Genomic DNA, 14,909 nt, shown 5'->3' with positions numbered 1-14,909 from the left:
TTATCACTTTGTCATTAGAACTAACAAAGAAAAAAAAAAGTTATAAAATTCAGCTGACCTGTATAAGTTCCTTTGTAGACATTTTGTTTCTATCGGTACACAAGTTGATTTGTGACTTGATGTTGTGACCTAAACATACTGACAACAGCACAATAAAGCCATGACAAATAAAGTTCATTTAATTACTTGAAAAATAATATACTCTAAACAATTGTGTGTGTGTGTATATATATATATATATATATATATATATTCTTTTTGCATAGGAAATACATAAAATATATAAAAAAATCTAAAAAGCCTTTTGTGAGGACGCTGTGGTATCTATCCAATATCTTCTGAAAAAAAAAAATATTAAAATATTTAGATTGTTTAAAATTTTATTTGGATTTTATAATATTGAAAATGAAGAAGAGATTGGATTGATATTTAAAATAGACTTTATAATGTTTATAATTTAAATTTTAAATAAAAATAACGCTAGCTCAACATAGATAAATAAAAAAATGACAAAGTGATATAAGAGCAGGGGCAGCCGTCAATGAACCGAGAGATCTTGGACGCCGTTAACACTTAACAGCCTAATAGAACACGTTACGAACGGGCAGACAAAAGCTGAGAATTGAGAAACAATTGCACCATTATCTCTGCCAGCATTAAACTTAGCCACAGCCTCCAGTGCTCCCCATGGTTCCTCGGTAAGCCAGTTCTCCCTATCTCTCTGTCTCTCCCTCGGACCACACAACACACATATAATTCATGTGGGGTTTTTTTTTTTCCTTCTATGATTGTACGGCTGTTTAATACTTTGGTAGTGCTTTGTGCGTGTTTTGTTGGTAGTAATTTGGATTCAGAGATGAGATGAAATGAGTTGAGATGGTTTGTGAATAATAATGAGATTTGTGAGTTGAAATTTATGAATAGTAGTGAATAGTAGTGAGAATATCTAAACCGGCTTTAAGTTGTTTGCTTGAGTTTTCCGCAGTGTTGAAACTTGAAACTGTAGATTGAGGAATTCTTAAAAGGAAGGAACCGAAAAGTAAAGTTTTTATTTTTATTTTTTATTTCTCTTACATCTTCATCATGGGAAATTCATAAGAATAAGGGCGATACATTGTAACTCACTCGGTGGATTTTAAAATTTTCATGCCGTGTGTGTCATGTGCAGTGTATTTTCCTTTCCTCGTTATTTCAGGAATCCAATGTTGTTCTTTATTCGTTCCCTGAAAAGTCCTGCATTGTGAAATTTATCTTGGTCTTTTGATTGACTACTGCTATGTTTTGCAGGATTGATGCTTTCTGATGCTCGTTTATGCAAACAATTACCTGAAGTGTGGGATATTTGAAGTTTTACAATTCCATAAGAGAGATTGTCAATTCTACATAAAAAGAAAGGGAGCTTAACTTGTTTGCCAGCTTCTTTCCACGCATGTTATCTTACTAGAAAAAGTAAGATCCATTCCAAATGAACTGTAGGTTCGGAGTTACGTGTAATTCATATCTCTCTAATCCATGCTTTTGATAAATTGTTAAGAAAGACTTTAATCAATGACATCCAACTGAAATCAGATGATCTGTTCATCCAAAAAGAAGCGGAGATGATATAATGTCACCTTATCTCAACATTCACTTTGGTATGGTCAGAGTTACATGTATTCAATATTCACTTCTGTGCATGATTCTGGAAAAAAAATTTGCCTCGTTTGTTTTCAGAAAACATAACATCTCATTTCATCTAATCATTACAATTTTCTCAACTTCCAATACAAAATAAAATAAACTATTCAACTTTTTCAAATCCCAAAACAAAAATAATATTAAAAAATATATTCTAACAATACTTTATTCAACTTTTTAACTTTAATCTCAACTCATCTCATCTCATCTGCGAAAACAAACGAGCCTTAGTTGCCTAGTAGGAATTCTGGAGAATTCTTCAGTCTAGAAGAATGGCATGTAATTAAAAATTCAGACTTGTATCTTTCTTTATCGTGGCCAAGTCCTGTCCAAGGATAGGAAATGCTGGGGGTGAATGGTCCATGTCTCACAGCCCAACACAGACTGAAAAATTCTGTATGAATTGAAATACAATTACAATTGCAATTATAAACTATCCCGAATAGGAAATTATCTCATTTAGGAGATACTAATGGAAAAGGTTATAGAAAGATTACCAGAAGCAAACATGAAATAATCATTGAAATATAGATATTTTTTTTATATGAATGATGTAATCTTATAGAAACTGTAGAGGGGCGCAACCCTAGTAAGTAAGTACACAAAATAAGTGACAATAAGAAAAAGAACAAAAATGCTTGAAATCTATGAAGTTAGGAAGCTGGGAACTGCTTTATGCAGCCATCCAAACATAAAGGGGGTTGAATACTAAGGCTTTCAACTCTGTCACTGTCCTCTCCCATATAAATCATATCATCTCAATCCTGGACCATCTCATCCCTTTGGTATAATGATGAAGCTTCTCCGAACCGCTCCATATTCTGCCAAAGATATCATATTTTTGGATTATCTTGCTGTGCTCTGTAAAGTATTAACCTTGATTTTTCGAACCCTTGGGCTTAACATATCAGGTGTTAGATATAAAGAGATGTCATCTCAAGTCACGGAAAAGATGGAAAGCAGTGTGGCTGTGAAGGAGTACTTGCAAGGTTTCCCCCTTCCATCTTCATATGACGCTGCCATGGAAGCACTTTCCTCTCTCATCACTGGTAAAAAACGTGGAGACAAATCATCTGGTAGTACATTTGGAAAATTGGAAAGAATGTCCGAGTATCTTAAGGTAACACTGGTGTAATCCTGCCTGCATGTGTGAAGTAATTGTTAAGAATGCTGCATATTCTTAGCTTCCTTAATAATTTGTGTGTCAGCAACATGCTTGGAGCCGATGATTTCCAATATGTCAAAATGCAATCTGTAGAGCATTCAGCTCAAACTTATGAGGCTGACTATTAAACTGGCATATTTTCCTTGAAGCTTTTTTCTTGTTTTAGGCGCGGAAAATGGTCCATGAATCTTGATTTGTGTAGTCCCTCATCCGATTTGAATATCTTTTTGGGTTAAACAGAATTTCTTGATGATTGAAAGATGCATGCATCTTTTCTTTATAGATTCTTGGCTTGGAGGAGCATGTAGATGGGCTCAAAATAATTCATGTGGCTGGAACTAAGGGAAAGGTAATCTTCCAATGATATTATCACACAACAGTTTCTTACCATGGCAGATTGTCTTGAGACCTGTTGATTTGGAATTTTATTCTTTCTTAATATTTTATCGGAATTTTTCTTGGTAATATGTCTACTACAGTTATCCCTTCTGTAAAATATAAAAACATCTACAATTTAGAAATGCATTATCATGTAAGCGTATGTATGGTTGTGTGACATGGATAAAGCACAAACATGATAGAAGTGTCAAACATATTAGTTGACAAGAGGCTAAAATCTGTATTTATACTGCAGTTTGATCTATTTGTTCGAAAGTAATATAAAATGAGAACTGATATTTAAGTATGCTTTCTTTTTAATTTTATTGTTTGCTTAATGGATCCGCATTTCAGGGTTCCACATGTACATTCTGTGAGGCAATTTTAAGGGAGTGTGGTTTTCAAACTGGACTCTTCACTTCGCCCCACTTAATTGACGTGAGAGAACGATTTCGTATAAATGGGTAAGTTTTCAAATGAATCATTGATACAAACTTTGTGATTAATACCCCTTGAGTGCGTTTGTGTGTGTTGATGACATCAATGCCCGTAGACCGAATCCTTGAGAATTTTCATTCATATGAAATTTCATTGGTTCTATTAAATTGATCAACAAACTTTTTTAATCTTCAATATACAGTAGTAGGAAGTCTGTAACAAGATGGATGATCGGTACCTATGAAATCCTCCAAGTGTCCTAATTTGTGGAGTACAAGAAAATAAAAGACCACTTGACTAGAAGATATATTTGGACCTTTAATTTCCATGTAAACAACTATAAGTATTTCATTTGCATGCCCTTTTTAGAAGGTTGTCAAGACTCAATGCCCCCGGATTCATTTCAAACATTTTCACAGCTGTGATGGTTAACTCTCTTACCTTTATTTGTGGCTTCATTTGCTTATTTTGGCTGTTGACTTGTGTGAAGGTGTTCTATAAAATCATTACATGACCCAATTATTCCCTCAGGCCACTTGAGCATGTCATTTCAGCATCTCCACATAGATGGATGGATTTGAGTTGCAAAATAACCTCTGGTGGAAAAAAAAACTGATAATTTTACTTCGATATAAGGTCTTCACTTTTTTAGAAGGAAAATAAACTGATAATTTTATTTTGATATCAGGTCTTCTCTTTTTGAGAATAGGACAACAATACTTATGAGAGTGAGAGAGAGAGAGAGAGAGAGAATAGGGGGCTACAGTACGACCCAATCTTTATATATGTTTATGGAAGTTTTGGACTATTTTATCAGAAAAAAATCACCCTAGCTTTTTTAAGCGTCTTCATTATTAAATTATTATCTGGAAGTCATGTTCTTGGTTCATAGGAAAATTCTCTGCAGAATTATCTTTCATCTTTGATTTTAATTTCTCTGTAGGGTGGATGTATCTGAAGATAAGTTCCTACAGTATTTTTGGGGTTGTTGGTACCAATTGAAGGTATGTATAGAAGCCAGAGTATCTTCAAAGATATTGTTGTTCTGAATCTTAAATAAAGGTTTGGGAGGACTTTTAGAAACTCAACGTGATGCTTGGGTCCCTATTTTGAAATTTTAGACTCACAGTTTGATGCATTGTACATTATTACTTATTGTGTTCACTTGTTACCAATGTATTGCAACTTGTGAGTGATTCCTCTTTCCAGTTCAAAATCAAAACTCCTAAATGGCACTTTTTATTATGCAGGAAAATGTCACAGAGCACCTGCCAATGCCCCCGTTATTTCAGTTCCTCACCATTTTGGCTTTCAAGATATTTATTTGTGAAAAGGTTGGTCTTATATCCTTTGGTTCCCATTGGAGCTTAGCCATTTTTTTGATAAGTAGGAGCTTAGCCATTTCTTTCCTTCAAATTTGTGACTGGCTAGTAGTTGCAATGCATGTTTTTGTAACTTTTTCTATGTCTATCTTTCATAATGTTTCCTATGTGACCTAGCAAATTGCACAACATTAGTTGCTTTAGCTGACTATATGAGTGATAGATCATCCGGAGTATATTTCATCAGTGAAGCTTGCTGGTTTGACTAACAGTTGAACTACTCTGATGAAGATTCTATGGTGATCATGCTGCTGGGTTGGTGCTTCACCCAGTAGTAATCGTAGAGATCTCCAAGGCTCTCTCTCTCTCTCTCTCTCTTCACACACACAGACACACATAAATAGACACATACACAAACGTTTCTTAATATGTGTATATCTGCTGCCTTTATTAATTAGTGTCTTCTTTGAAACTTACGTGCTTTTTAAGGATAAGCATCTAATATCTCTATCAGTCTTGTGCTTTTGTTATGCCAAATCCCATCCTGCACCTTAATAAGTGAAGAGCAAATGATAAATATCCTGTACCCTAACTGACATGATCCTGGCGTTCTTGAATTATTTTGCATATTTTTAAGGCCATCAACCTGTGTGCCAATATTTTTACAGATGCGTCTGTTCTGTACTTGCTAGATTGTGAATTAGTAACTGCATCCAATCTCCGAAAAAAAAAAATCCCAACTGTTTCCATACTTTGATTACCTATCGTCTTAAGCAATTTATTTATTTTTTTTTTAAGTTTAAGCAATTTGTAATGATCAACAGTTGCTTCTGACTTAAGTACTGCATGAATTATTGTGTTTGAGGATAATTTTGTCGCTGAGAATAGTTCCTGTCTGTAGGTTGATGTTGCTATCATTGAGGTTGGTCTTGGGGGAACTACAGACTCAACAAATGTGGTACGCTTTTTTTTTTAGGGAAAAAATTGGTATATATCTATTTATACAATTACCCTGATTCCCCGATTCAATTTTTCAATCTTTTCAAAGCTCTAACTTTACCTTTTTAAAAGACTATCATTTATTAGTTTCATAAATCCAAGAACATTATAATAAATAAAATCTTGAGTCTTTGCTTTAGCATTTATTTGAAAATGTTGCAAGTGTAAACAAATATGATAGTTCTGAAGATTGGTGATAAACCATGCAGATCAAAAAGCCTGTTGTCTGTGGTATTACTTCTCTGGGGATGGATCATACAGAGACCTTGGGTGCGTGCTTTCTAACTCAACAAGTTTGCTGCTTTCCGTTTTCTATTGATACAGTTCTCTCTCAATGTCCAATATATGGAAAACTTAAACCTTTCTATTCGATTGATTTGTTTGTGATGCATTTGTTTTTTTATATTCTGTTTGACTCTTATTGCAAATTATGCACAGTTGAAGTTAGTCAATGTGAAGAAAAAATTGTATCTGGTGGCCAAGTTTGATAATGACTGTACAATATGCAGGAAATACCCTTGGGGAGATAGCTTCACACAAGGCTGGAATTTTCAAGGTATTGAACTCCTTTTAGCAACTCAGACTATAAAGTATCTGGTTTTCTTTAATATAATGGGTTGTTTATTGCTATATAGATGTTTTGATTATTCAAAGTGGCAGTTTTCATTGACAAGCATTTTCTGATTTGGTTTAATGTCTTCCCTGCTCCTGAAGCCTCAAATTCCTGCATTCACGGTGCACCAACTTTCTGAAGCAATGGACGTTATTCTCGAGAGAGCGCATGAACTGAAGGTAATGTTAAAGGTTTACAATTATGTCCATTTTTTTTTTTTTTATAAGTAAGAGATAATATTATTGATATGAATGAAATAGGCATAGCCCATGTACACATGAAGTATACAGAAGAACACCTAAAAACATTCTAAGAGCGATAAATTAAAGACAAGAAATCATGAACATTGTCTCCGTTTAATACAATAGTGGAAAACCAAAGCACTAAGGTGTCGAGAAAAAAATTCTTCATCTCAGTCATTGTGCGTTCCTTATCTTTAAAGCAGCGTGCATTCATTTCCCTCCAAATATATCACATGATACACAACGGGATCATCTTCCACACTGCTGCCACTTGTTGACAGCCTTGCATCTTCCTCCAACAACCCAACAATTCCACCACCCTCAAAGGCATAACCCAAGCAACATCAACCCTTTGAAATATCTCATCCCACAACACCCTTGTTACCTCACAATGTAGTAAGAGATGATCCACAGATTCTCTATTCTTTTTACACATGCAACACCAATCCATCATTACATATCCTCTCTTCCTCAGATTGTCCGTGGTCAAGATCTTCCCAAGAGCGGCATTCCATACAAAAAATGTTACTTTAAAAGGCACATGAGACCTCTAAATATTCTTCCAGGGAACGGAGTATGATTATGTGTTGACAAAATGTTATAATATGCCTTAACTGTACATTTCTTGTGATTATTAGAACTTTACTTCAATCTATCACGCTGTGCCATAGGAGTCCCCATGGAATATAGTAGACTGAAAAAATCTGAAACAATAGATAGTTCCCAATCATGAAAATCTCTATTAAAAAGAATATTCCACTGATGAGAACTATGAGGAAATAATTGCATATCCGCCACTGAAGCCTTCCTATTAGCTGCAACACGATAGAGAGCCGGAAAAGCCCTTTCCAATGTGTGATCACCACACCACACGTCCCGCCAAAAACTTATTCGATTGCTCTCTCTGGCTACAAAGCGAATATGTTTTTCAAAGCAAGGCCACCCCTTCCTTATAAACTTCCCATAAGCCCACACCATACACCCTTCCCTTCTCACTTCATTGGAGCACCAACCACCCCAAGCAACACCATATCTAGCGTCGATAATTTCCTTCCACAATGATCCCCCCCCCCCTCCGAGTGATATCTTCATAGCCATTTCTCCAATAAAGCTTTATTAAAAATTCTCAAGTTACACACTCCCAACCCCCCATACACAACTGGGACACATACTGTCTTCCATCTAATCAAATGGAACTTCTTCTCCTCCCCCAAACCCCCCCATAAGAACGCCCTAAAGAGTTTCTCAATCCTATTCACCACCCCTGCAGGCATAGGAAACAGAGATAAAAAATATGTGGGGAGGTTAGTAAGAGTACTCTTGATAAGAATGAGGCGGCCCCCTTTCAATAAATACACCCATTTTCAACTAGCCAACATTTTCTCTATCTTTTCCATCATCCCATCCCATATAGCTCTAGCCTTGAAAGTTGCTTCCAAAGGAAAACCCAAATATTTCATTGGTAAAGAGAACACCTTACAATCCAAGAGGCTTGCTAAACTGAGGATATTTGAGACCGCACCCACCGGAACCATCTCGGACTTACCAAGATTCGCTTTAAGCCCTGACACTGCTTCAAAGCAAAGTAACAATGCTCGTAAGGTTTGAATCTGGCTATTATCCGCTTCACAAAAGACTAAAATATCATCTCTAAAAAGAAGGTGTGAAATGATAATAGGGCCACCAGAGCCAATGCCCACCTGAAAACCACGTAAGAAACCTCCACCAACAGCAGCCTGCACCATCCGACTTAAAGCCTCCATAACTATAACAAACAAAAGCCTACAATTATGTCCTTTTCATTTCAACTGCCTTCTTTTGTAGCAATGTGTTGGTGAAATTACTTTTGCTTGCCTAGACATGACCTGCTTGTTATTTTTATAGGTGAATACATTAGCTATGGATTTATGGTTCTTGAGTTGTTTTCAATCTAGACCAGAGAACTATCTCCTTACTAGCAGATTGAATCAATTTCTGAATCATATCCGGTTTTAGCATATTTGGTCCACTTGTTTATCTGTAATTTCATGACTTTGACTGTGATTATGTTCTTTAATATGCAAGTGATAAATTCACAATTGTATTTATAAATTCTCTGTGCATACAGTCACTCTGATAAAATATTTATTTATCTTAATTGAATAAAATTACGATAAAATATTTATTTATCTTAATTGAATTAAAATACGATAATTTCCAGAGCCTGTATATATTGAGTTATCCAGATCTTTTCCAACTTCATTATAGTTTCTTTCTAGCAAAAAGAAGGCGGCTAAAGGTATGTTCTATTTAGTCTGATCCTTTAACAAGTCTAGTTATCTAACAGCTCTGTCCTTATATAATCTGGAATTTTCTGCGAGGATAGTTCAAGAAGCAAGATTACTGAAAATCCCTGCCAATCTGGAGAAGTGACTACTATCATCATACATTTTTTTACTCATTATTCTGGAATATACTAAAAATAATAAAACAATTAGTCTAGGTTTAATTCGTACACATGCTTGAATTACCCGATGTGCACTTGCAGGAAACTCCTTGCCGAGTGCATGTGCACCCCAGGGATTGGTCGAGACTTTGTTCTCGGACGCCCCGGTGCCAATTAAAAAGGAAAAGAATTCTTTCAGATGCAACTGCAATTAGATATGGGTTCAAACAATCTTAGCAGGACTACTGTAATTTATATACACACTCAAACACACAGGCCTGCATGAACACACAACCCACACTCATACATGGACTGGTAAATTGGTAGTGAAATAAATGATTGATTATTAATTATAAATTGCAGGTCCCATTGAAAGTAGTGGCACCTCTTGATAACAAAAAGTTGGATGGTTTGAAGCTTGGCTTGTCTGGTGATCATCAGTTCATTAATGCTGGTCTTGCTGTTTCCCTTTGTAAATGTTGGCTTCAAAGAACAGGGAATTGGGAAAAGCCATTCCAAAATGTTGGTTGAAATTCATATGCCACTGCAATTTTGCTTTACATGCAAACTATATATCAATATCTCTACAGGCTTGTAAATTCACAGAATCTTCTTGGTTTTCATCATGAGAGGGTGGTAGAATTGTTAAATATATGATGAAAATGTACCCATATTGGGGGGGTGGGGGGGGGGGGGGGAGAGAGAGTATTTTTCTTCTGAGTGGACTGGAGCCAAGCACCTTGGTTTCATAAGAGCACAAAAAGGATATTTATGGTGTCAACTCTTTCATGTAAACCAATGGCCTTTGGGCACAATAGCATATCATTTACTCACAACAAGTGGAGGGTGAAGTGACAGGTTTGATATTGTTCAGTGAATTGTATTATCTTACAGAGGAAGAAAAACAGAATGATCATGTAACATTTTACTGTTACTGTTTTAGTTACTTGAAAAAATAATTTTTTTTTTCTTTTTACATTGGTATTCTGGGGGTTAAGAATGGTATTTTTGTTCTTTTTTAATTTCTTTTTCTATTGTACTGTATTTTCTTTTCTCCCACATTTTACTGTCTCAACTTTGTGGATTATAAAATCAGGATACCCAGGAAGAAGATTTGCCTGAGGCCTTTCTAAGAGGTCTTTCAACCGCACAAATTTCTGGAAGGGCTCAGACTTTTTATGACACTCACTCCAAATCCAGTGATTCATTAAAACTGTCTGAAACTTCTTGTGGAGATCTGATTTTCTACTTGGATGGAGCTCATAGTCCCGAGAGCATGGAAGTTTGTGCCAAGTGGTTCTCTAGTGCTGTGAATGAAAACAAGAAATCATCTTCTTCATTTAAGGATAGAAAATTGGAGGAAGCCTGGGGGAATGGTAACACCCAACATGAAATCAGGAGCATGGAGGAGTCTGAAAAATCATTAAAGCAGGTCAAACCCATTATAAACAGCCAGACTTAGTCTCAGGGTTCATGTTTTGAGGTGTCTTTGGACAACTTATGGTGATCCAGCTTACATATTTCTTGATAGACACTTTTGCCCATTTCTATGTAGAGTATGATGGATTTAATTGGCTCCTCACATACTGTATTTATAACTCATTGCAGATTCTTTTGTTCAATTGCATGGATGTGAGAGACCCTCATATTCTGCTTCCACGGCTTGCAAGTACATGTGCTTCATCAGGTATCACTACTTCAGACTTGAATGAATAGTCATATCATGATCAATATCAGAAGCATAAGCACATGCACAAGCCCATTTAAAGTTGTCAACAACAGTTTCAAAGCTGCATGCTATTGTATATTCCCCCATACAGTCCTCAAATTTTCATCACCACCCTCACATCCCAAATGAGCATATCCCTCTGGAAGCCCCTTTCGCACCCAAATAACACTAATCCGCATGTTGGTAGCAATTTAGGGTTTTGGAGGATGGTCCCCTTGTGCTTGATTTGTGTATTTGATAGGAACATAATGCTCAGACCTTCTAAGATTGTGAGAGGACGGTCTTAGAATTAAGAGCCATTATGTTCAATTCTCTTTATGTTTAGATGAGGGTGCACAATAGTTTCCATGACCCTAGAGCTTTCTAGACTTCGTGGAATTGTGTTCTTTTTCTTCTTCATCCTTTTAGTTGGGTGTTTGTATGCTTTTTGTGCTCTTGGGTTGCACCCCTTTGCATTTTGTATAAAATTACAACACTTGTCAAGAGATATTTGCTTGCTGAATCGTATGCAACATGTCTTCTCTACCCCAATTTACATCCTCTTCTCGTAATTCTAGCATTCTTACTAAACCTGAAATCATGTCACTTCATCCCAGCGCATCTGAATCAGTACTCATCTTTAATAGACTAGTAATCTACTATTTCTTTGGAAGCGAAAATAAGTAAATAAATAAAGCTGTGGCGTAATACACTGAAAAATAAAGTATGGTAATTCACATGCTTCATTCTACACTGTGGACAAAACATGTAAACAAATTCTACTTGATTCTGTGAGAAGAATTTCCAGAAAATATCTATTAACAATATAATGTTAGCAATAATGCCTGTGTACCTGGGTTGTGTCTCTTGTGCTTTATAATGAATATATTAATTAAAATACTCTTATCAAAACTGCTGGAGAATAACTGTAGAGGCAAATGCCTGTTGATTTTGTCAGTGGAGGTCCCTGAAAATAAAAAATGGAAATTTTTTATAGTTCGAATGGCTAGGATTCTTTTTATTATTATTATTATTGGTAAGTACCTCTAGCATTTCAAGGGATTTGAATCCTATATCTCACCCACTACTCTATTCTTGTGGGGTTGGAATGTCATTTGCTCCCGAGGGCCACTGGGACATGAAGTCAGGATAAATGAGGAGGTCTTTTGATTCTTGGATTTCCTGCTTATAAATGACTGCATGAAAACATAGCCTTATTTTCCTTTCCAAGAAGATTTCTGCATGGTCATGACACAAGTTACAAGCGTGCATTGAGGATCATATATAATTATGTGCAGGAACTCACTTCGCAAAAGCACTTTTTGTACCAAGTATGTCAACATATAACAAGGTTACTTATGGTGCCTCAGTCATTCCTTCAGACATCTCTGGGAGGGATTTGTCTTGGCAATTTAACCTCCAGAGACTTTGGGAGAAGATTATCCATGGGAAAGGTATTCCCCCATCTTCTTGGCTTACTGTTAAATATGTCAACAATTTCACTTCCTGTTTATCAATCACATATCTTTGAAAGGGGTAAATCAACGTTTCTTTGAACAGTTGTCATTTGCTCCATGAAAGAGGAGCTTAATGTATTTAAAGCTCACCTTTGTAACTAATTACCTGCAGTATCATATTGAAAAAAGAAAAAAAAGGCAAATAAAAAGCAAACAGGTCCCTAAATACATTAAATTTCTTTACTTTTTGTCCTTTTTACAAACTCCTATGTACTAAGGATTTTGCCTTCCTATTTTGTTTTTTTATATAATTTTACTTAAAAAATAAAATTAAGAAAAGATGAAGTTATGTGCAGAACTCATTAGCGAGTTTGATTTAATAATTGTTCAAGTTGAGATCAATCGCATTCTTTTACTGAGCTTTGGGTTCCATCTTGGTAAACATTCAAAGCACACCACCATGATATAGAAAGGAAGCCCGGACTTCTTAATTAAGAGGATTGGTGTAACAGTAATTCACCCAAACTTATTAGAGAGTTCTTCTACTTGCAAGCCAGTGTAGAAAACACACCATCCACACTGGTCATGTGGCAATATTTGATTTGCAAGATTCAAATTTTTAAATGTTTCTTGCAAATCAAATAATGCCTTATCAATGATGTGGAATGTGTGTTAAATAGAATTTTTCCTTATTAAACGGTGAAATAGTGGCAGTGTGCCCTTATACCCTGGGAAGCAAAAATTATCAAGACCATGTTTTCTTTTCTGAATACTTGTTTTATATGGGTTTGAGTTGAACATGCACTTGAAATAAGTGCTACATTAAAGCCTTTAAGGTATGATCTGACCAGCAAGCTGCTGTTCTGTTCACATGCAGAAGTAGGTACTTTTCATGACAAGGGTGCCAGGATGGACAATGCAGCAATTGTACCACCTCATGAATTTCTTTACGAGGATGCTTCTCATTGCAGTCCTGTGGATAATTATTTTGCTTGCAGTGCAGTAATGCCTTCATTGCCATTGACGATAAAATGGCTGCGCGATTGTGTCAAACAAAACCCATCCTTAAAAGTTCAGGCAAGATTACTATCCGACATGACAACCCATTCTTACTTTTAACTTGATTTTGGGAATGGCTTAGGCAGCATGTGGGGTTGTGGAAATATAGATTGGGCTAATTAGTCCTGAAAATTTCGTCTGACTCTTACTTAAATACAAGAAATGTTAGCAAATTCTCCAAGTGAAGTGTCTTTCCATTTTTTCCCTTTTGTTAGATGGTTGCGGCTTCTGTATCTGGATTTTAAGAATAAGCTGGTGTGCAGATTATCTGGATGTGGGTCATGCATTATAATTGCATAAGTTTTGTCAGCAATAATAATAACAACGATATGCAACCTTATGATAACAGTTTACCCCGCATGCATCCGGACAGACAGTGAAAAAAACTCATGCTAACCAGGTATTTTTGTGCTTATTTGCTGATTTACAGGTTCTTGTCACTGGATCATTGCATCTGGTTGGGGATGTACTCAAGCTATTGAAGAGGTGATATAAACTAGACAGCGCCAAAAATAGGGATTGTCCAAAACATTCTTTCACTCATTACATCACATTGATTCTATACCACATTTTACTCGTAAAAAAGATTGATTCTATACCACATTTAGAAGCAGCTAAGCTTCTAAATGTCGTCATAAGCCTGCCAAACTATGCTTCTTTTGTAAGTGACATTCTGATGATATGTTGTGTGTAACATGGTATTACTTGATGCTCATACAGTTATTAAAATTAATATCTACGTTCGATTATTTGTTCATGGCTAAAAAGTCACTTTTCATACCTAAGTATATTCTGATTTGGCTTTTGAGTTGGCACGTCTGATGTCTTGAGAATGTATTGCCAATGCAGTTATTTTTGTGTGCTACTAATAAACTCATAGAAAATATGGAACCCTTGTGAGGCGCCAAGTATGATGTCTACTGCCATCTATAGGGATGGAAATCAATTAAGAAAAATGATAGTTGCAATCGTGAGTATGCAAGCGCCGTGCAATCACTTTGAAAAAAGTGAATAAATATAAAACTCACGTGAAAAAAGATTAATTTTCTAATAGTGGATCTCACTCTTTTTCAAAGTGACTGCATGACGTTTGTGCACTCCATGACTGTATGTAGCGTTACTCGAAAAAGAGTGAGGTTCACTATTAAAAAATTAATTATTTTTCATGTGAGTCTCGTATTTATTTACTTTTTTTCAAAATAATTGCACGGCACTTGCACACTTACAACCGCAACTATCATTTCTCTTTTTATTTTTTGGGCTAATAACATTGTTGTATTAAGAAAAGCATTGTGCAATTTAATAAAACAAAAAACTGAAGTAAATAAACAGATAGCATTACAGACGCCATGTGCAAGCAAAATCAAGACCTTCCATCCCTCTCATTGCTCCCTGCAGGTTGCAAGTCATGTTACTCTTCCTGCTG

The 14,909-nt window shown here is 35.8% G+C and overlaps 1 protein-coding gene across 3 annotated transcripts; it reads left to right on the top strand.

The window, feature by feature from the left end:
- Window positions 1-542: 542 nt before the first annotated feature.
- Window positions 543-14,232, top strand: LOC121268428 (folylpolyglutamate synthase-like). 3 transcript variants are annotated; one of them, XM_041172699.1, is made up of 18 exons: window positions 543-698; window positions 1,288-1,449; window positions 1,570-1,634; window positions 2,589-2,797; window positions 3,126-3,191; window positions 3,575-3,684; window positions 4,602-4,662; window positions 4,909-4,992; window positions 5,882-5,938; window positions 6,189-6,249; window positions 6,489-6,535; window positions 6,694-6,771; window positions 9,623-9,781; window positions 10,356-10,691; window positions 10,868-10,946; window positions 12,266-12,421; window positions 13,302-13,501; window positions 13,914-14,232. In XM_041172699.1, the coding sequence occupies exons 3-18, from the start codon at window positions 1,607-1,609 to the stop codon at window positions 13,971-13,973; spliced, it is 1,791 nt and encodes a 596-aa protein (XP_041028633.1). In that variant the 5' UTR covers window positions 543-698; window positions 1,288-1,449; window positions 1,570-1,606; the 3' UTR covers window positions 13,974-14,232. The 3 variants fall into 3 exon arrangements, with proteins under 3 accessions (XP_041028633.1, XP_041028634.1, XP_041028635.1); XM_041172700.1 differs by lacking the exon at window positions 1,570-1,634; XM_041172701.1 differs by lacking the exons at window positions 1,288-1,449; window positions 1,570-1,634 and having other exon boundaries at window positions 562-698.
- The last annotated feature ends 677 nt before the right edge of the window (window positions 14,233-14,909 follow it).

Source organism: Juglans microcarpa x Juglans regia, chromosome 5S (genome assembly GCF_004785595.1).
Source record: "Juglans microcarpa x Juglans regia isolate MS1-56 chromosome 5S, Jm3101_v1.0, whole genome shotgun sequence".
Lineage (NCBI taxonomy): Eukaryota > Viridiplantae > Streptophyta > Magnoliopsida > Fagales > Juglandaceae > Juglans > Juglans microcarpa x Juglans regia.
The sequence above is the reverse complement of the archived record's forward strand: the minus strand, read 5'-3'. Positions and strand labels throughout refer to the sequence as shown.